At 38.1% G+C, this 20581-nt stretch overlaps 2 protein-coding genes across 3 annotated transcripts in view; one reads left to right on the forward strand and one right to left on the reverse strand.

Annotated features, from left to right (window-relative positions):
- Window positions 1-20581, reverse strand: part of LOC123762887 (uncharacterized) — a 226765-nt gene that overhangs the window by 59297 nt on the left and 146887 nt on the right. The window lies entirely within an intron of this gene.
- LOC138350757 (Golgi pH regulator-like) lies at window positions 385-20503 on the forward strand. Of its 2 annotated transcripts, none has more exons than XM_069301994.1 (11): window positions 385-1119; window positions 1835-1998; window positions 2255-2361; window positions 4445-4569; window positions 5918-6136; window positions 7002-7118; window positions 7774-7917; window positions 12825-13010; window positions 16205-16270; window positions 18999-19073; window positions 20130-20503. In XM_069301994.1, the coding sequence occupies exons 1-11, from the start codon at window positions 1078-1080 to the stop codon at window positions 20280-20282; spliced, it is 1398 nt and encodes a 465-aa protein (XP_069158095.1). In that variant the 5' UTR covers window positions 385-1077; the 3' UTR covers window positions 20283-20503. The 2 variants fall into 2 exon arrangements, with proteins under 2 accessions (XP_069158095.1, XP_069158096.1); XM_069301995.1 differs by having other exon boundaries at window positions 401-858.

Here is a 20581-nt window from a genome sequence, read left to right on the forward strand (position 1 = left end):
CAAAATCATTTACGTCCTCTAATTACCCAACACAAAGCTGCTATTAGAACAATATCTAACTCTGGCCCCAGACAGCACTCGGTACCCTTACTCAAATCTCTGAATATGTTAGATATTAAGTCACTGCACATCCTCTCATGTGTACTCTATATATTTAAAACTCTGAATTTTAACGTCAAAACCGATTTTCATTCATAAACAGGGGGTTTGGTGGCTGGATTAACGACCTTGGATCTTTGCATGCGAGGACGGGCTGTACAGTTAGGTTCGTTCTCGACTCACAATCGAGTATTCTGGGTTCGAACCCCAGGTGGTTTAATTATTTATGGAATTTAAATATTCCTGGCAACTATATATAGAAAACGTGAACCTAGTAACCATGGAACGTTAGCGATCAACTGAAGTCAACACAATATTCATCCGTACACCGCTAAGCATCAATTCTAACATTCAAACCAGGATTCCTGGTTCACCCTTGACATCTTGCAAACGCTTGACTTCTGTTCCGCTTGGGAAGGCGCCGGAGAACGTTTACATATTCCTGCCCATTGGATTACATGTTGCCTTAAGGCACTTTTGTTCAAGTGCCCAAATGCTTGCCACGCCTGGCCCATATATCGCCTTGGGGTCAAGAGGGCTTTAATAGGTTTTCTTACATTTTCCGGCTTGCACCTTGGGTGTTGAGCCGGGATCCGGAGCTGAGAGGTGCCGGGGTCCGGCGGCCGGGCCCTGGAGGCTCCTGAGTTCCCTGTTGACGGGAAGGGCGCCTGTCTCTCCCTCTGCTGGGGGTGTTACCCTGTGTACCCAGTGTGTGGGTGGCAAGTACCTGCCCTGCTGGGGGTATTAGGGTGTTGCCAGGTGGGCAGCGCCACTTGATGGTTTTATTTTGCCGTCTGGTCATGTTTTGCTTTTCTGGGTAGCTTCCTGTTTTGTTGTCATACCAGGAATCCTTTGGACAGGTCGCATAAGTCTACTTAAGCTGTCACCCTTAAGTCCACAACAACAACATCGGCACTCTGGCCTTCCCACAAGGAGAAGAAAAACCAAGCAAACTGCACCTATCATAAAAAAGTGATAATGGGGATCCTTATTGATAGTGCTATTATGATAGGATCTATGGTTAGTAGTTTACATGGTAATTGTTTATGAGGATAGGAATAGCCTAAGCTACTCCAGCCTTTTGAGGTGTATTTTATTATCTCAATAATCTGACTTGAACTGTTAATTGTGATAGCAACTATTGTAATTGTGGTAGTAGCTATAGTAATTGATAGTAGTTACAATAATTATGATAGAAGCTATGATAATTGTGATAGCAGCTGGGGTAATTGTGATGGCAGCTGTAGTAATTGTGGTAATTGTGATAGCTGCTATGACAATTACCACAGCTGCTGTGGTAATTGCTATGATAATAGCAATAGCTGTGGTAATTGTGAGAGCAGCTGTGGTGATTGTGAGTGCAGCTGTGGTGATTGTGAGAGCATCTATGATAATTGTGATAGCTATGATAATAGCAATAGCTGTGGTAATTGTGATAGCTATGGCAATTAGAAACTTTATACATAAAACTCATTTCAGTCATTACAATAATGGCTGTACTAAACAGTTATGCAACAGTCTAAACCCAATTTACATATTTTAGCATAAATTTAATAAAATTTAGCTTATTTGAATGATGATATTTACTGATAAAAAATGTGTAGTTTAGTTATAGTGGGGAGAGAGATTGGCAAAACATTCGGTATCCTTGGAGTTTTCAAATTTATCAAAATATTTATGGCAATAAATTTATTGTCAATTCTAGTATTGTTCTCATCGTTCTTTATTGTTTCAGCTGATATTTTTCATAGGAGGATGGGTGTGGTTTGTCAAGAAGATCTTTCGTGATTATGAAGTCCACAACACCCTTGTTCAGTTGTTCTTCCCAATGATCTTCATGCTTTCATGTGCTATGTTTGAACTTATTATCTTTGAGATTGCTGCTGTTTTGGAATCAGGGTGAGTCAATTTTATTATGCTTTTGTGTTTCAAATTAACTTTTCTGATACACTCATATATTCAAACCTTTATGGAAACAATATTTAATTAAAAAGAGAATGACCATGAAAGATTAATTTATGAAATGCATCATTATATCAGATTCTGGTTCATGAATATTTATCCCTTAATTTTGTGTAACTTATGGTCTGACAATATATAACACTGTTGTGGGATATTCAACTATGCTTTCCTTAATTATTCATTTTGTCTTCAGGTCCCGCTATCTCTACTGGCAGGTTGTTCTTTACTCAATGCTCATCATGCTTATATTGGTCATACCGTTTTATCTCTGCCATTTTGTGGTTTCAAACATTAGAATAGGTAAGTTCACTCTTATGAGGCCATAATTTTTTTATATTATGTCAATAATTCAGTTCATATGGCAGCTTTTCTTGCTTTTACACATACTTATCTGAAAAAAAGTCCAAGCCTTTAATGATGCGCAGGTGATGAGTCACAATAACGTGGCAAAATTATGTTGACCAGACCACGCACTAGAAGGAAAATTCAAACAAATGTTTTTCTCTTATAAACCTGTTAATTTGCATTCCTTGATCACAGGAAAAATAATACAAAAATTGTAAGTGGCATATTTTGGGCGCAATAGGGCGAAGAAGTCTGGCAAAAAAAAAGAGGCGCTGACTCAGCATGCGTCTGAGGCAGTCTGCTCAGCCCTAGCTGTCAGGCGGGTGTTGCCACAAAGATATAATTACCTAATTATTTTAATGTCTCTGATTGATTTTTTTCTTCATTTTTTGCTGTAATGTTATTCAATAGTGTGTAGTGTGATACATTTATATAATAAAATGTGTGAATCATCGCTGTACTCAAAATTATGGTGAGCATATTATTGATTCAATTATTGTGTTCATAAAACAATAAACAAATACTTTGTAGGTTATTACAAAATATACACAGATTATATATAAGTATCTGCATGTTTTGTTCACCATAATGAACCACTAAGTTGATATTGCAAGTCAAAAAGCAACGAGGAGTGACCAGCCAGCCTCATGCTGCCACTCCCTCCCTCAATGACTCCTCACTCGCCCACATCCTCCTCCCATCATACTGTTTTTGCTTTTATTCACTATATATATACAGACGTTATATATAAGTTTCTACATGCTCTGTTCACCATAACTGTTCATCTAAGCTGGTATAGTGCACTACGAGCATAGTGGCCACCCTTACACAGCATGATAAGTCAGGAAGATAATGCCACCTCCCTCACCAAAATGGCTTCTCCCAACACTCCTTTTGCTGTTATTACACTATATATACACGTTATATATAAATACTGTATCTACATTTGTGTTACCATAATGAACCACTAAGTTTGTATGCTGAGTGGCAGTGGCAGCCACTGGCTGCCATTCCCTCCTCCCTCACCTCATCTGACTTGCCAACATTCTCCTCTCACCATGCTGTTTTTGTTTTTATTCACTATATACAGACGTTACATATGAGTATCTGCATGTTTTGTTCACCATAGCAAACCACTAAGCTGGTATAGTGAGTCCAGATAGTAAAAGGTGGTCACACAGAGTCAGCAGACAACGTTACCTCCTCCCCACCAAGATTACTCCTCCCACTACAGCGCTAATTATCACAACAATCCTGCTATTATCAGAATCCTGGTAATTTTTACCACAGTCAAGGGTCTTCTGTAATTCTATCATTGCTAAATAATAGCATGTACATATATATTTTGACATTTTTAGACGATGCTGTGGTCACAAGCTGAACAACAGTGCTGTGAGCTCATGCTGTGTGCGCCAGCCTTGGTGGCTCACTCAGTACTGAGGCCCTGATATCTGGGAATGTTGCCCACGATTGTTTTTTTAAATGGCGTCTGTTTACAAGAGCCCTGATGAAGGTGAGGTGAACCCCGTGTATTCGCGGGCTGTTTAAGTCTTGGGTAGTATTCCAACACGTCATATGACGTGAGTTAGTAGGTAAATAATTAACACTTATATTATGAACTGTAAGAAAGCAGCATTGAATGCAATGAAACAACCCTTTATAGTAGAACCCCGGTGGCTCCCTGAAGCTATCTTGGTTAGATAGCGCCCACTACTGGATCACATTAGTCACAGGAGTTCTGTTTGGCCTACTAGACCAGAGCCAGAACTTGGATCCCTCACAGAGACACAAGGAGCAGATGATTATTATAAAAATTTTCACTGGTAAAGCGCCCAGAAAATCAGTGAAGCAGTACTGGCAGCTGCAAGATTCATAGAAAATGAAGCATCGAAACAGCCAAACAATTCATTCAAAACAATTGGTTCACTCAAAACTAGCTTGAGTTAAATTGAAGTTAATTGAAGTTAAATGGAAGTAAATTTAGTGTAAATCTATAAATAGATGATAATGAGTAAATGACTTTCTTCAATATTTCCAGTTCGTCGAGAATGGGTGAACGTTTTGTCAGTGCTAACGTGGGGTGTATTTATGGTTTGCTTCTGGAAAATTGGAGACCCTTTTCCGATCCTTAGCACTCAGCATGGAATACTGTCAATAGAGCAAGTAAGTGCAAGTTCATGGTGATACTTGTGATTATTGTTTAATTCACAATAGGGTTAAATAGATGTGCTGTAGTATATAAATGTGTGTGTATCTATGGAGATCATTGTATACACTGTATTTTGAGATAGACTTGAGCACATGTGTGTTGAGCCTTTCCAATAGCATTTGAACGTTGTGCCCAGTTTTCTTTGTTGAACAGACTATTCATAGGTTAATTTCTTGCTTGGGAAAATATACAGTACTTCTGCCATTTGTAATAGCAATGTATCTAAACATACTGATTATACTTCTCACTAAGCTACAAGTCACCTATTAATGCAATTCTAGTATTCTCAGCATACATAAAGGAATATTGCACAATGAAATTATCTCGAGAACCCAAAAATGAAGAATGTTAGTTTATTGAAACCCTAATGCTGGTGGTGGTAGGGAAGGGAGAGAGGAGTGAGAGACCATGATGGCTTAGGGAAAGCATGTGCCAGCCAGGGGAGGGGGGGGGTGAAAGACAACTCAAAACAACTTGAAAAATGGTACAAAGGAAATATCAATGCTGAATGCCAAAAAGAGATAAAAAGGCAAAAGGAGTTCCAGAATACTTGAAACTATTGCTGCAACAAAGACACAGGCTGGATACCAACAAATTAATTACCAGTGCACCATACAAATGCTGGTAAACTTGCAACACAAACTAGAGATGCAGAGAAGGGGTAAACCAGCATGGTACATCACCAGGCCAATCTGGGGAAAAGGAGTTGGGCTGCAGAAACACACCTGAATATGGACACTGAGCTTGAACAGGAAACCAATGCAGAACTAGCCACCATAGATCCAGAAAGACCACCTTGCCCAAGAATATCTCCAACCTGGAAAACACCTGGAGCAATAACTAAATTGAGGAAAAGAGCTAAATGAAACCCCCATTGCAAACAGTCCAACCACAAAGCATCCAGTGCACGAGTCTCATGATTTGGTAATGAAGCCATATAATAGGGGACCCATAAGTTCCATGCCAATGCAAAAAGTTCTACCTTGGGGCAACCAAACACCGCACAAAGCCAGTAGAAGGATTTACTCGCTTACAGTTCCTTTTCCATTATTCTCCCAATGATGATGTTTCTTGATTGGATTAAAATGTTTACTCAACATAAGCTGGATACTAGACTTAAATGTTATAAACAGCTTCTGGTATGTAATTGGAAGTTTGTGTGCACTTTCTTAGGAGTCCATCATACCATTTCTCCCCAATTCACATTCTAAGATCCCCTTCTCCCTAGTCCCCCTTCTATAGTAAAATATATTTTTTACAAATAGCTCTCATTATTAAATTTTGTATTACATTTTCCTACAGAGCATCAGTCGAATTGGGGTCATTGGTGTGACTGTAATGGCATCGTTATCTGGATTTGGTGCTGTAAACTACCCTTACACCTCTATGAACATCTTCATGCGTCCAGTTACTAAACATGATATTCAAGCTCAGGAACGACGTTTGCTTCAAACCATTGATGTCATTGTAAATAAAAAGAAGAGAATAGCTTTAGCAGAAAAGGAAAGAATCACCTCTAAGGTAATGTACAGTACTTTAAATTGATTAATAGTTTGTAAATTACTGCTTCATTTAGGTACTGTACTATACTTCCAAGCCACATTCCATTTACTCCTATTTCTGTACACATTTATTAATTTTTGTGCTGTCACTTTGATGTGTTTTCACTACCCATTTGTGAATATTGATGTTATTTAATTTTTGCCATGCAAAAAAGGGCTAAATGTTCATGCATTTATTGCTTTCATATATACTTAATATTAAGGGACTTGTATCAGAAGCAATGTGGAGACTTGATAACCAAAATGTTGACATGGTTTCATATCTATTGTGTGGGCTTGGTGTTTACCACTGACTCTTGATCTGAGCAAATTTGTAGATATGCAAATTTGTTTTAATATACAAGTTGAGTGTACAGAAGTGTGCCTGTATGTACATGAATTGTTTAAGTATGCATGATTGATGGTGCACAATGTGTCTTACGCTCTCAGCCATATTCCATATTGTCTCCTGCTGTTTAAATGTTTCTTCATTCTTCACAGGCAGTCATAAATGAATGATGTCCTTGTTAGAATTATGTTGGCAATTTTTTTTATTGATTAATGATGGAGCATGTGTTATGGAAGACTTGGAGGTGCTGTGTGTGACCGGAGAGCATGGATGGCCCCTCTGTGCAAGGAGCTTACCCTGCTGGGGAATCTTGCATTTCCATGGGTGGAAGCTTGAATAGTATGTTACCAAAGACAATGGTCTTAGAAAGTTAGTGAAAAGACTTGCTGTACCTTTTGCCAAGGATTAAGTTGTTTGTAATGTGATGGAGCCCATTCAAGCATATATAACTAATTGTCATAATAATCTCTTTGTATCTGTTTATATTATTTTGTAGGTTGGGGATGAAGGTGGCCCCCACTCCAGAATTTGGGGTTTACTACGGAGTGTCACAGCTAGCAGTCCACAAGGAGAAAGCCTGTCAACTCTGAAACAAGAGGTTGCAGCTTTAGAGGTAATTTCAGTGTTTTAAAAAAAATATAATATTCTATGTATGTCAGTACAATTTTTGTTTTGTTTTTTTATTAATAAGCTTAGGTATACACAGCAATGTGCTGCTACCCTATTCTATATGAAAGATTACACAGTGTAGATCAAAAATTAGCTATAAGTTCATCTAATACTCTCACCTCACAGGATGGTTAGTCATACACGAAATGGGGGAGAAAATACCTGCCTCAATACAAAAACAAATTAACTCTGACTAAGCAGCAACTTCACGATTTTCTGGATGAGCTACAAGCTCTCATCTACAAGCTCCTCACCATTCCTCGGCGAGGAATGGTGAGGAGATAGTAGAGTACTTGTCAAAACATTTCTTTAGAGGGAGGTTGACTTTTGTGATCACCTTTCATTGCTTTTATAGGCAGTTTTTTCAGTACTGATTCAGTCTGTTCTTCATGAGTTTTATGGGTTCCTGATCTGACTAGCCTATCTAGTCTTGTCCAGTCCATAAGCAAAAAGGAGCTACAGAAACAGTTCCCAGAAAGAGGCGTTTCATTACACTTGCCATTTTTTTCTTTACATACAGTAGTAGCTCCAGAATTTTATATTGCGTATTTTTCAAATTGTCTCACTAGTTACTTGACCAAACATTTCTTTGTTAACAGGAACTATCAAGACAGCTATTCTTGGAGACGGTGGAACTGCAAAATCAGAGGGAAAGACTTGAATGGGCAAGAACATTTCAGGGACGATTCTTCAACTTTATGGGCTATTTCTTTTCTCTGTACTGCTCATGGAAAATCTTTATAGTGAGTATATCTTGTAAATTAATGTGCAGTTAAATGTAAGTTGATAATTCATTACTTTCTTTACTATCTGTATATTTTTCTGTGGTGAATCTGCTGTTGAAGAAAGGGCTGTTATTGATGGTGAAGGATGGAGACTGGGTGAATAAATGGAAGCATAGACTCATTTAATGAATCATTACTTTCTGCAACCCATCCTCTGAATAGACAGTACGTTTTAATACTAAATGTAATAAGTACATTCCTGACTGTCTGCATAGTACATAAATACACTTAATTGTGCCGTTACATTTACCTCCCCATATATTCTCCTAATTTTGTGTTTAATACACTCAAAATTTTTAGGTTGAAGTTTTCGTGTTCAATTCTATACACACAAGTTTTAAATATAAAGAATTTCCTTTTCAGTTTTATTAAACAACAGAGATTTTATACAAAATTTGAAAATATCCTGAGTTACTTTATAATTTATTGAAAGACTTTAGTTTTGTTTTATGAGTTTTATAAAATTGTAATATCAATATAGCTATAAGTTAAGTACTAATTGTAATTAAGAAGCATGGTCAATAACCATGTCCTAACCTAACCTCCCAAGGTTAGGTTAGGTCATGGTTTTCTATACAGTTTTTCAGTTAACTCTAATATTCACAATATTTTGATGCAATGCAGACAATTAAGTGTACAGTATTTATGTACTATGCCAATAGTCAGGATTGTACTTATTAAATTTAGTTTTAAATTGTACTGTCTAGTCAGAGGATGGGTTGACTTTCTGACATGCGCCTGACAGCTGGTTGGACAGCGCTTCGGATTCGTAGTCCTAAAGTTCTGGGTTTGATCCCTGGTGGAGGCAGAGACAAATGGGCAAAATGTTTCTTTCACCCTGATGCCCCTGTTATCTAGCAGTAAATAGGTACCTGGGAGTTAGACAGCTGCTATGGGCTGCTTCTTGGGGGGGGGGGATGTAACAAAAAAAAAATGAGGCCTGGTCGAGGACTGACCGCGGAAACGCTGAGCCCCGAAATCATCTCAAGATAACCTCAAGATCTCAAGATAAGAAGCTACCTCAATAGTTCTACTAGCTTGTGGAACTGATCACCTCAGGATACTGTAATCGAAATATGTTTTGGATTACTTGTTTGTACTTTCCAGGGACAAGTACAGTGGTACTGTATCTTCGTTTACGATCCTAATCCATTCCCAGAGACGCATTTTACACCAAAAATTCATAAAATAAAGCAAATTTTCCCATAAGAAATAATGTAAATTGAATTAATCCGTTCCACACTCTCCAAAAAATTAACTTAAAAATACATTTTATACCAAATACTACTATTTTTGTACTAAAATACAGTACTGTATGTATATCTTACCTTTATTGAGGACTCTTGTTGATGTATGGAAGACAGTGAGGAAGGGGGGAAGGAGAAGAGGTGTTAGTGTTTGGAAGGGAAGTCCCCTTCCATTATAACATTAAGCAGTGAGGACTTTTCTGGGGTACTCACTCTCCTATGATTTGCAGGCATGCCAATAAGACCTGGTTGTGGCTCACTGCCTATTTGTCTTGCTAAAAACCTATCTATTGACACTTGTTTTTCCCTTCGTTTTAACACACAGCATAGCAGAGTGAGGCATGTTATGTCTCACTCTGTAGTGAGACATAACATTGTCATTATAAAGATTAATGCAATGGCCTGTTAGCTTTATCTGGGTGATATTTTTCAGCAAAACTTTGCAGTTCTTCCTATACTTCACACATTTTCTTAATGAGGAAGGGAAATCGACAACCCGCATGTCATTTTCATGTTTACGAATGCTCTCTTGTTTTTCCTCTGTCGTCATCCTCACAACTATTTTCTTAGGTTGAACTTAGGTGGTGCCCCAGCACCACGTGTGCTCTTCGACCCATACATGTTTCAACATATGTCATATTCCAAGGAAAACGTAATACACCAATTCAAATTTTACGATGAATTTGATGTCGTGTACCAAAAAAATCATACTCTAGGGCAGTCATGCACCAAGGTACAGTACAACTGTACATTTGAAAATTGTTTTGTCCCCTGAATATGAAGGAGAGCTTTTGAAGATTAACCTTCAAGATGCAGCTATTGAAATATGGCCATACCTGCCCATGTGTAAAACATGAAGTTGCAACTTTTTTATTCTAATGATATAGTTGTTGGTTTGCCTGAATTATATGATTGATCTCTGATATATATACAAGGGCTTCGTGCTACATTGAGGGGGACAAGACTGAATTTGAAAAGGTCCTTGTCCCCAATGAGTAAAAATGTCATCCAGTGTCTAATGTGATCAGTGTCCTGGGGGTGGTTGGTACCACACACTAGGTGAGCTACCTGCCTATCATCTTTTGTTGCAGTGAATATTTTGCTCTGGCAATGTAAACAACAAAAAACTTTTAATTTTATGTGTGTGGGATTAACATACATTAGGCTTGCACTTCCATATTGTAGATGACAAATAAGGTGTAGATAATATTTAGACCAGTACTTTGTGTATTGAAAGTACTTCCTGTTATATTTATATACATCAGAGTAATGCCGAAATTTAAATATACACCTTGTTATTTGCTTATTTGTTTTAGGTCTTAACATTAAAACTTCTAAGTGGATCTTATGTCATGTGATCTTCTCAAGCAAAGAAATTGAGTTTCAAATTAAAAAGTTTGTCATTTGATTGTGCTTCATCCAGGTCTCTTGTGTCAGATAACTTCCACTCTCTTAGCAGTTCTTGAGACCTCAGCATTAAAGCAGTTGAAAAGTGAACTGAAATGAGACTTGGGTAAGTTATGATGTAATCCTGGGGCTTGTGATCCTGGGGCTTGTGACACTGGTTATTTCTGCAGTTGTGGTAGTGACTTGGAAGCAGTCTTGGACATATCTACCTCAAATGTGTGGGTAAATATAAATTAGCACATTGACTCTTTCCACTGAGAAATACATTTTTGTGAGAGTTCCTGCTCTAAATTACCAAGCTGTTTTAGTTGTTTCATTAAATTTTATACTAGGCTGCATGGTTAGTGGATTAACAAACTCCCCTGCAGTTTGGTTCTCCTGTTAACAAAATACATTTTGTAGACATGAAAAAGATGAAGTGTTTCTTAGCTCAGTTGTAGCTTGCATTTTCCTGGTATAAGAAACTAAAGTCTTGTATTGACTTACAAGACAACATAAAAAAAGGTCATGTGAAAGGAATAAAATTGAACTGAAATCCTGTCAGAATACATTTAATCCTCTTCCATGTCTGAATATTGGATGCATTTTGTTTGATATTATTTTAAATATAATGACCACATTGTCTAAGAGTAGTGTAAACAAAGAGATTAAATGCTGAAACAATGCTAGCTGCCAGACATTCTAGTAATAATTTATAAATCATGAGTTGGTGTAGTCTTTATTTCTGCGAGGACTTCCCTCGGTGGCTCCCTGGAGCTAGTTGCCAGGAAGCCACCAGAAAGAGGCATTTCATTATATTCAACCGTGGATTATTTTTTCAGCAAATTTAAAATATTGAAACTAGCAGTCTCAAATCTTGAAAGGAAACAATATAGTATTTATCTTAAATATATAAAGATCACTATTTGAACCATCATTGAATCAAAATGAGGAAAAGATAGTGCCATGTACATATGGATTCTTCATCAATTGTTAATATTTAAACCCTTCTACAGCAAATTGCATAAGTTTGACTGGATTTACAATATCTAACATGCATTTATTAATAATAAAGTAAATGCTGTGGTCCTGACTAGATATTGATGATACTCTGAGCAATTCTTAATCCCAGAAAGACAAGAAACCTTTCAGTTTGTTTTGTTGCTGTGATATTGGAGAAGAGAGCTCATGGGAGAGAACAGTTTCATCCTGCCGAGGCAGCTGCTTGCTACAACATTTAGAAACCCCTCAAACTACTCAACAGTACAGTACTCTTAGTCATTCAAACACTGCAAAAAGCTGTTCTAAGCTAATTAACACTCCAACTAATCTGGCTACCCTACTGGAGGCTCGAGTTGGTAAGCTGGCTGCCTCACCTGCCTGCCCTAATTTTGGATTAGACTGTGATTAAAGAGCAAGGATGGAAGCTACCTAGGCACGTCTCAGAATGGGGCATTTTATTTCATTAATTTTATAAATGAAATTAAATGAAATTTCATTTTACTTATGAGCAAAATTCCCTTAATAGCTATCCTAACCACCTCTCCATAGTACTGTACTACAATACAGCACTCCAATCCCAAGTAACCATACTAATATGTACTGAACAATGACTGATTAAACAATAATCCTAATCCCATTAATTGAAGAGGTTGGGTAGGCAAGACTAGTGGTGGAGGAGTTTTAGGCATCCCTCCACACCAATACTGCTAAGACTATGACTTTAACTGGGATTTTCATAATCTTCTTATTAATAAACATTATTTTGGTCTAGAAGCTGATAGCAATATTGAAGGCTTCTAATATTTAACTATCGGAGGTAGCGATCAACACACTCCATCACTGGTTAAAAATGATGCAAACTTGAGTTGTAACTCACTTCTGGCATTGTAACTCACTTCTGACAAAGACATGTAATTACAATATTTTACCAGAATAAACGTATGTAGGTCATGAAGAGGATAAGTTTAGTAGTAGTTAAAGCAGAAAATAATGTAAGTGAAGTGATTGCTTGGAAAAACAACTACTGTTATTTATAGCTAGTTGACAGATTCATCTAAGAATGGAAATTTACATATACAGTACTGCATACAGTACTGTATACAGTATACTGACTGGCTCATTTAAATAATTTTTTAAATTTGTATTTACAGTAAAACTACAGTAATGTGTGTGTTTAATGCCAGTTCATTTGCATATGTACTGAATTTTGATCCATTTTTCTTTTTCTAGTCACTGGTGAACATTGTGTTTGACCGAGTGGGCAGAAAAGATCCAGTTACTAAAGGGATGGAGATTGCTGTTCACTGGTTGGGTTTTGACATTGATGTGCAGTTCTGGTCCCAACATATTTCATTTTTCCTTGTGGGCTGCATTATTCTCACATCAATTCGAGGATTCATATTGACACTAACTAGGGTAAGTCATTATGTTTGGCATGATGCAGTATTCTTAGTCTTCTAACATTTCATTTGCAGGTAAAAAAAAAATAGTCTTCAATGAAAGCACTACTGTCGGGTAATTAAAATAGTGCATGAACTTTTTCATGCAGGCTTATAATTATAAATCATTATAGGCTTATAATTGGCTGTATTTTAAAGTACTGCATGAACTTCATCCTTAATAATTTTTTATGCTGTCCTTACGTTTCCGTCCATTTTTTATTTTTTATCTTACTTCATTTTATATACTTTATTACCATTGTATTATTATAGTATAACTTCCAAAATTTGGACCCCTTTATAATGCAGGTTTTTCTTTCGGGTCGTGCCTCTGGAAATTTTGATCTAGCTTTCCGTAAGCGTTTGCCTTGAAATCTTATTTGACTACGCATAGTAGTTTACTACAGATTATATTTGTTTACTATTTGTACCTAATCTTGTGCTTTTAGTAATATTATTTAATAATTTAAGTATTATTATTATTATTATACTGTATTATTTAAAATACTGTACAGTATTATGTTAAACAAAATTGCTAGAAATTGTATTCTGTACTGTAGTAGTGCTTGTGTATATATTTTTCACTTCCCTAACTCCTTACAGTACATTACAGTACTTCTCACAAATGAGGTTAGAAGAGGAGGTTAGGGGGTGTGACACATCTGAAAGGTAAGAGGCAACTGTCAGGTCAGTCCTAGATTTTCCTATAACTGACAGTCTGATAAAACCAGAACAATTCTTCTTTACCTAACCTATTATATCTTGGTCAGGTGAGTGGTCCTGCATATCTGCGGTTCCTGAGAGGCATCTTGGTTGCCTTTAAAAATTGGCTTAACATTTAGCCACTTCCTTACTGTGTTGTCATTCATCCCCAATATAAGCAAGATTTCATCTCATGGTATTCTAGAATGCATATTTATGCTCTGTATGACAATGTAGCTATGCTTCAATTGTACTTCTCTTCTGGGAATGTGAGACAGATTTGTTTCTATTCTTGCCGTGAAATGAGAACCATGTCTTCTGTATCTGGGTTTATTTGAATTCAAATACTGTTCCACTTCCTGGTTGCAGTACAGGGTCTCAACCTCTTCCTGGCTAGTAGATAATCCATTGCTTTCATTGGGTAAAACAGAACTTTAATCATGACATTTAGTGTTGGAGTGGAAGAAAGTCTTCCCAAGGGTTAATGTTGTTTTGAGGGTCTTCTTAAATGTCTTGAAACAGGCACTGTATGCTCCTTGTCCTGTGATGGCGTGTCCTGGCAGCTTCATGTTCAGGTCCCCCCTCTTGTTTCCAACTTTGTCACAACTGACTACAAAGTTTGGTCTTGCTTTGCTGATGTCATTTGATATGTTTCTGCCCCCATGCAGCTGCAGGGTGAGTTTGCTTCCAGAGCTGTAGAGTCTATTCTGGCCTTGTCAGCTGCTGTGACTATCAGGCCTTGCCTAAGAGGTTCACACCACTTCTGTGCTATGTAGGGTTGGATTTATTTGCATCTGTCTTGCCTTCAAAAGTGCCATGTTGAACCATTACTTGGCATCCACTTGGTCATTTATGCTGCCATATGTTTCTCCATTTTCTTCTCTCCTATTTCCTGAGGAGGCTGTGGATTTGACTCTACCAGCTTCAGGGGAGACTTTCCAACCACTGTGGAAAGTCACCCCTGAAGATGTTTAGATTAAAACCCATATCACCCATCAGGAAAGTGGTCACTCGGGTGTTTCTCAGGTTTCTTGAAAATGTAGTCATTCTGGTGCACCATTGACGCCTGAGTGCAGATCTCCATCCTTCTGGTTCCTATAATTAGCAGGTCTTATTTAATGCTGGTTGACTCACTGTTTAATGTTGGTTGACTTCAAGAGTATAAAAGAATGAATGATGAAGTGATTTCGTGGTAAATCCCAGTTGTGATGTGGTTGTTCTACAGTTGAACACCTCTAGGGTTAGTCCTGGGATGCCTTGCCTCTTCAGTTGGCTTCCAAATGCTTTGAGTTTCAGCCCTTCCTCTGGTGTTTCAGCATACCCAACCATCTACCCATTAATATGTAATGCCATAAAATGAATGCGGTAAGGATTATAGTTTAATCAGCTATGAACAAATATAATAAGACTAATTAAAACTTCTTTAATAAATTAACACTTTCGCTCACCCCGCGCGCCACCCCTCGACAGGGCGATATGGGCCCCAGAGTGTCACGGAAGCGCGCGTTAATTCCGAAAAGTGTATACTCTCTTCAACTTTGTCACCTCAATTCTCCTTCTACGAGATTAAATTTGGTATCATTGTGTTCGCAATAAAATTCTCTACAGCACTAAATGCATATAAACTCCAAAAGCCCGGCTAATTACCCGCAGCAAACAGAGAAAGTGCGAACGAGTTACCCGGGAGCGCGCAAACGGGATAAAATGTTTTCACTATTTTCACTCTGGTCACCTCAATTTTTGTCCTAGGTCTTTCATTTTGGTCTCAATGGGTTCGTAATAAAATTCTCTAGAGGAACATTAGCCTATAAAAAAAAAAACCTGGTCACGCTCCAACCGCCGACGAGTTGAAGACGGGCCACGTGTTAGCCGTGAGTGAGTGCTCAGAGGCCTTCCTGCTACACTCCCAATTCCTACCCTTTTCAAGCCTTTCTTTCGCAATTTTCTTCCTGGAAGGGCCTTGTTCATGATTACTATCCATCGTGGAGTAAGCGTAGATAGTTTCTAAAGCCGCAGTAAGAAATATAGCCATGGAAAATAGCCGAAATGTTCACACGTTTGAGATGCGAGGGGAAGCGACATTGGTCACAACAGTGGAGCAAAGACAATGGGCCCACGGCGTGTGCCAAGCAGCCTGAGGGCGACGAGGCTCAACAAAGAAAATGGGAAGACATCGGCGCACATTTTAAAACCAGTCCCCAAAAAATCGGATAAAAACCTGATTTTTGGCGAATTTTTAAAGTGGATGACGCAATGCTGCGTCATCCCCGGCATTACCGCCAGTAAACGGATGACGCAATGCTGCGTCATCCCCGAGCGAAAGTGTTAATTGGTTTTAACCACTTCACAGTATTCAATGACTAATTTATTGTTATATGTCACATTCCAGAAGAAAATTTGTCCTTGTTTCAATCAAGCCATTAATTTTGTGCAATATATGAATATACATTACTGCATATTTTATTGCAGTTCTTCTATGCAGTGTCTAGCAGCAAATCTTCGAACATCATTGTATTAGTTCTGGCACAGCTGATGGTAAGTACCATACACCCTTGCAAGCAAATAAATAATTATATTCATACACACACATGAGTAGAAGGCAGATGATGGGAACTGATTGGGAATTTTAAATCATAGTGGAAAGTATTCTGGAAGCGACCCGTGTATTCCATCTGATATTACTAGAGTTGCTTAACCATTTTGGTATGATTACTCTTACCAAGAAAAATAAAGCACATATATTTTTGTTTACTCACTTAATCCATGGATAGCCACTATAGAAAAATGGTCATCCCTGCCTGTGAGCAAAGAAATAAATAATTTTTCATTGTAGAATTATGAATATGTATGCAAAATATAAGAAAAACATGAAAATAAGTGAATGTCTATCTTTTTACTTGGTGGAGGTGCTCTGAAAGGTTGCACTCTGGCTATATGGTCTGGTATCTCTCAACACATGATGCTGACTTTGCTCACACTGAGGTATGCGATACAAGACTCTGACGACTCTTGTGTTCTCCGAATCTTTCACTGATTGTTTATAAAGAGAGAGAAGCAAATGATGAACAGATTTATTTAGGAACTATTTGTAACTAAAGAGGAACAAGATATAAACATTTATTTAGAAACAACATTTCTGGCAAGGCAGTGTAAATTGTAAAATCCAGATGACAGTAAAATTGGGTAACCAGGTGTCCGAAGTAGACACGTGCCACTTGTTGACACCTGCTATTCTATCTCCCGCTCTCTGGGGACAGAAAGTAGCCTAACGAGTCACCAGAGGTGCTGCGAGGTCCCTGTGTTTTGGCTGGTGTAAACATGTGTTAAATGCTGACCTCATCATGAGAGAAAGTGAATACAGAACCGACAGTAAGCATACTGTAAAGGGGCAGTGACTTGAGTGTCACTGGTGGAACTCGAAGAGGCTCTGTCCTTTGTCTTCCCCCCCCCCACGACAGGGGGGGGGGACAACCTTCCCCTTCATTACAACCATGCAGAGTAGTGAAAAGCATGTAAGTATAATATACATGGGTGTTGAGCTCTGGGTGATGACATAGAGCATAATTGGCACCATATGGGCAACATTATGGATTGAAATAAAGGCATAAGCCACCAATGTGCCACCCAGAGATGACAGTAGGCTCTTAATACACGTAACATGTGATAATGGTTCAATTGATTTTTTGGTTTGCCTGGTATACCTCATTACAACCTTTCGAAGTTGTCCCCGTGTGTGTCCCCGTGGCCTTCCTCCTTTCACCATAACCGGCAGTGGGAAACGGCTCTAGCAAGATTGCATCTTGGCCATACTCTCTTAACTCATGGTCACTTAATGGAGCGCCGCCCAGCTCATTATGGTCCAAATTGCATTGTCCCTCTTGCAGTCGTGCATATCCTTGTTGAATGTCCTGACTTCCAGGACGAGCGTGTGTCTTGCTTTCCGACCACCCCTTGCGGTCACTTGTCCCTCGATAAACTTCTTGGTGAATCGGATACTTTTGACATCATTCGCCTTATGCGTTTCTGTTCTCGTATTGGCATCCTTGGTGATATTTAGCGTCCTCTGATTATTCCGCACATTTAATGGTGCTACATAGCCTTCCGGGTTTGGTGCCTTTTTTTTATAATTACTTACTTAAGAATTGATTGAGTAGGTATATAGGTGAGGGGAGGTGGACTTTCTTGCTTCTATTGAGTTATCCATATTCTGCTATTGGTCTCCAGTAGGCGCTTGTGACTCACAAAGGCCATAGGAGTATGTTAGGTTATGATCTATTCAGGTGGATAGGTTGTAGAACCACCTAGGGAAGCCCTCCCAGAATTAGGTCAACCACACCAAAATACAAAATTGCACTTGGCCAGAACAGGTCCACACTGTGGTAGGACTGGGCCATAAACAAAAATAATAATTAGCGTAGTGAAGCATTGCTTTCTGAACCAACTCTTTGGTTGATTTCTTGAGCCAGGAGCCACATGAGACAGAACTAAGCTGCTATATTAAGGCCTCATTACCTTCCCACCAAGTAACTTATCAGGTATAAGGTTGGTAGAGACCATTAATTAACATTCTAAAAATTGTCAAAATCAACAGGCCTAGCCAATGCCACTGCCAGGTGGCAGCATCCTATATATAAACAAGGTGGACCGGAGTTACCAACACAATTTCAATCTTGAAAGCTCAAGGAAGTGGTACAAAAGAGTAAGAATGTGAGCATCCACTGGACTTGTTAAGAAAATAGTTTTTTACTAAGCTGTACTTTGGGTATGGAAATAAAGCAAAGCAGAGCCTACTTATTGACTTGCCCAAGCATCCCACTATTTGAGAGAGAAAGTTTTCCAGTGTAATACTGTAGATCGACAATATTGACAGGGTACATTGGAGAGGTTACCATGTTGCAGATGCCCTGTTCAATCTCCAGAAACTACAGGCCCTAATATCTTGAGGAGGACAGGATTAACAGAAAAAAAAACATGAATTTTACATTCTTTCAGAGGCTATATGCATGGGGACAAGCTTGTAGTTTGACTTAACCACCCGTTGAAGCCATTGTAACAGTTGTCATGGGTTTCGGGTTGAGAAATACAGAAGCAGCAGTGGAAGCCTGAGACACCTGAAAATACTGGCACAGAGCCGCACCCTACATTACCTTGGTAATAAACAGTACTAGACCTAGTATAAAAATATAAGAATTTGTTTTATCACTTTCAAATTTAATATGAAAAAGGTCTATATTATATACTAAATATTTTTCGTTCTTTCCAGGGAATGTACTTCGTATCCATGGTGATGCTAATGAGAATGAACATGCCCCTTGAATATCGGACAATTATTACACAGGTGAGGTCTTCACAGTTAAGCTGAGTAAGCCTAGGTATTTCCCAGCCCATCCTCCAGTTTTGGTAGTAATTATAGTAATGATGAGGACCATAATATATATACCGACGTACAATGAAATTAGAAAGTAGAAATCAGCAGTATTGAGTTCGTCAAACCTGTAAACTATTTTCTACTTGTGTTGCAAAGACAAATTAAACTAACCTAACCTTCCTAGGCCTAATACATGATATCTGAGGCCTAATATAGTACATATGTGTGCTATTCTATGCCTAGGAATATTTAACTTTGTATCTTAGCTTCATTTTTGAAGAAATGAAGCTTTAAGTACATACATGAAAAGCATTTTTCTGACAAATTCACTGTCTCTTCCCCCTCTTCTTTTCCTGGCTTCCCTGTGCTCGATGTTTTCTCATTCCTTTGGCATCATGAGAAATTGAGAAGGAGGGTTAGGTGGCAAATTGAATGGCAATGTTATGGTGTTAACATTGGCTTCTGGCAGTAAATTGTAGTAACTTATTGATAATTAAGCAGTTATCCTGGTGTAGGGTGGCAATCTCAGAGTTGCAAAGTTGCATTTCGGATGAGGTTTTGGGTTTATGGAAAGCATTTTTCTCTCTTCATTCTTGGCTAGACTGAGTATTTTTCAGTGTTTTCCTAGCATAAATATGACCCAACAAGGCAGTTGATAAAGTTCCTACTACACTGGTGTGGGATGTTGATCTTTTTTGACTGTGACTGATCCTATTCGGGGGCAAATGATGTATAATCTTGCCATAAGGAAGTAACCATTCAAAGCTAGGATTTCCAAAAGCCACACAGGACCAGCCTATAAGCCATAGGTATGGTTCACTGCTGTAAAAAATGTAGGTATATTAATCGAGAATAATACTGTATTGGACAATTGTTTATGAAATAATATTGATTTATGATAATTCCTTTTTTTTCCAACATTCCATAAACTGTTAAGGAATATTTTAAGCTTACTCTCACACGTTTCTGAATTAATGAATCTGATGTTTGGCCTGTGTAATGAAAGTTTTCTGGCTTATATTTCAGGTCTTGGGAGATCTGCAGTTCCATTTCTACCATCGATGGTTTGATGTTATTTTTCTAGTATCTGCACTCACTACCATGGGTATTCTTTATCTGGCACACAAACAAGTCAATACCACCGATAAGACGGAAAGTTTCTACGAGCCAAAGTGGTGACGCAGATCATTGTTTACTTTGTGACTATTTACATTTTTATGAAATGAACTTGTTTAGCAGAAAATTCTGTGTACTGTTGTGATAAAACTAAACTGAAATTTAGGGGTAGCTTTTTTTGAAATGAGATTAGAAATAATTTAGCAGTTATATATTATATCTATTCCTAAACTGCTGAATACTATATGCTCAATTCATATATTATAGTAAACTTCCAATTTGTACATTTGTAATTTTGTATCCTTATTAATTTAGTTTTCAGAGCTATATGTGCTGTGTTGATAAGGATAACATAGTTACCT

The sequence above is a fragment of the Procambarus clarkii genome, chromosome 47, assembly GCF_040958095.1.
Source record: "Procambarus clarkii isolate CNS0578487 chromosome 47, FALCON_Pclarkii_2.0, whole genome shotgun sequence".
In the NCBI taxonomy this organism is placed as follows: domain Eukaryota; kingdom Metazoa; phylum Arthropoda; class Malacostraca; order Decapoda; family Cambaridae; genus Procambarus; species Procambarus clarkii.

Bases quoted from the DNA above. Each gene is read 5' to 3' on its own strand.
- LOC138350757 (XM_069301994.1), top strand. From the start codon at position 1,078: ATGGGGATCCTTATTGATAGTGCTATTATGATAGGATCTATG. The intron at 1,120-1,834 runs GTTAGTAGTTTA...TTATTGTTTCAG, and splicing joins CTATTATGATAGGATCTATG to CTGATATTTTTCATAGGAGG. The intron at 16,271-18,998 runs GTAAGTACCATA...CGTTCTTTCCAG, and splicing joins TAGTTCTGGCACAGCTGATG to GGAATGTACTTCGTATCCAT.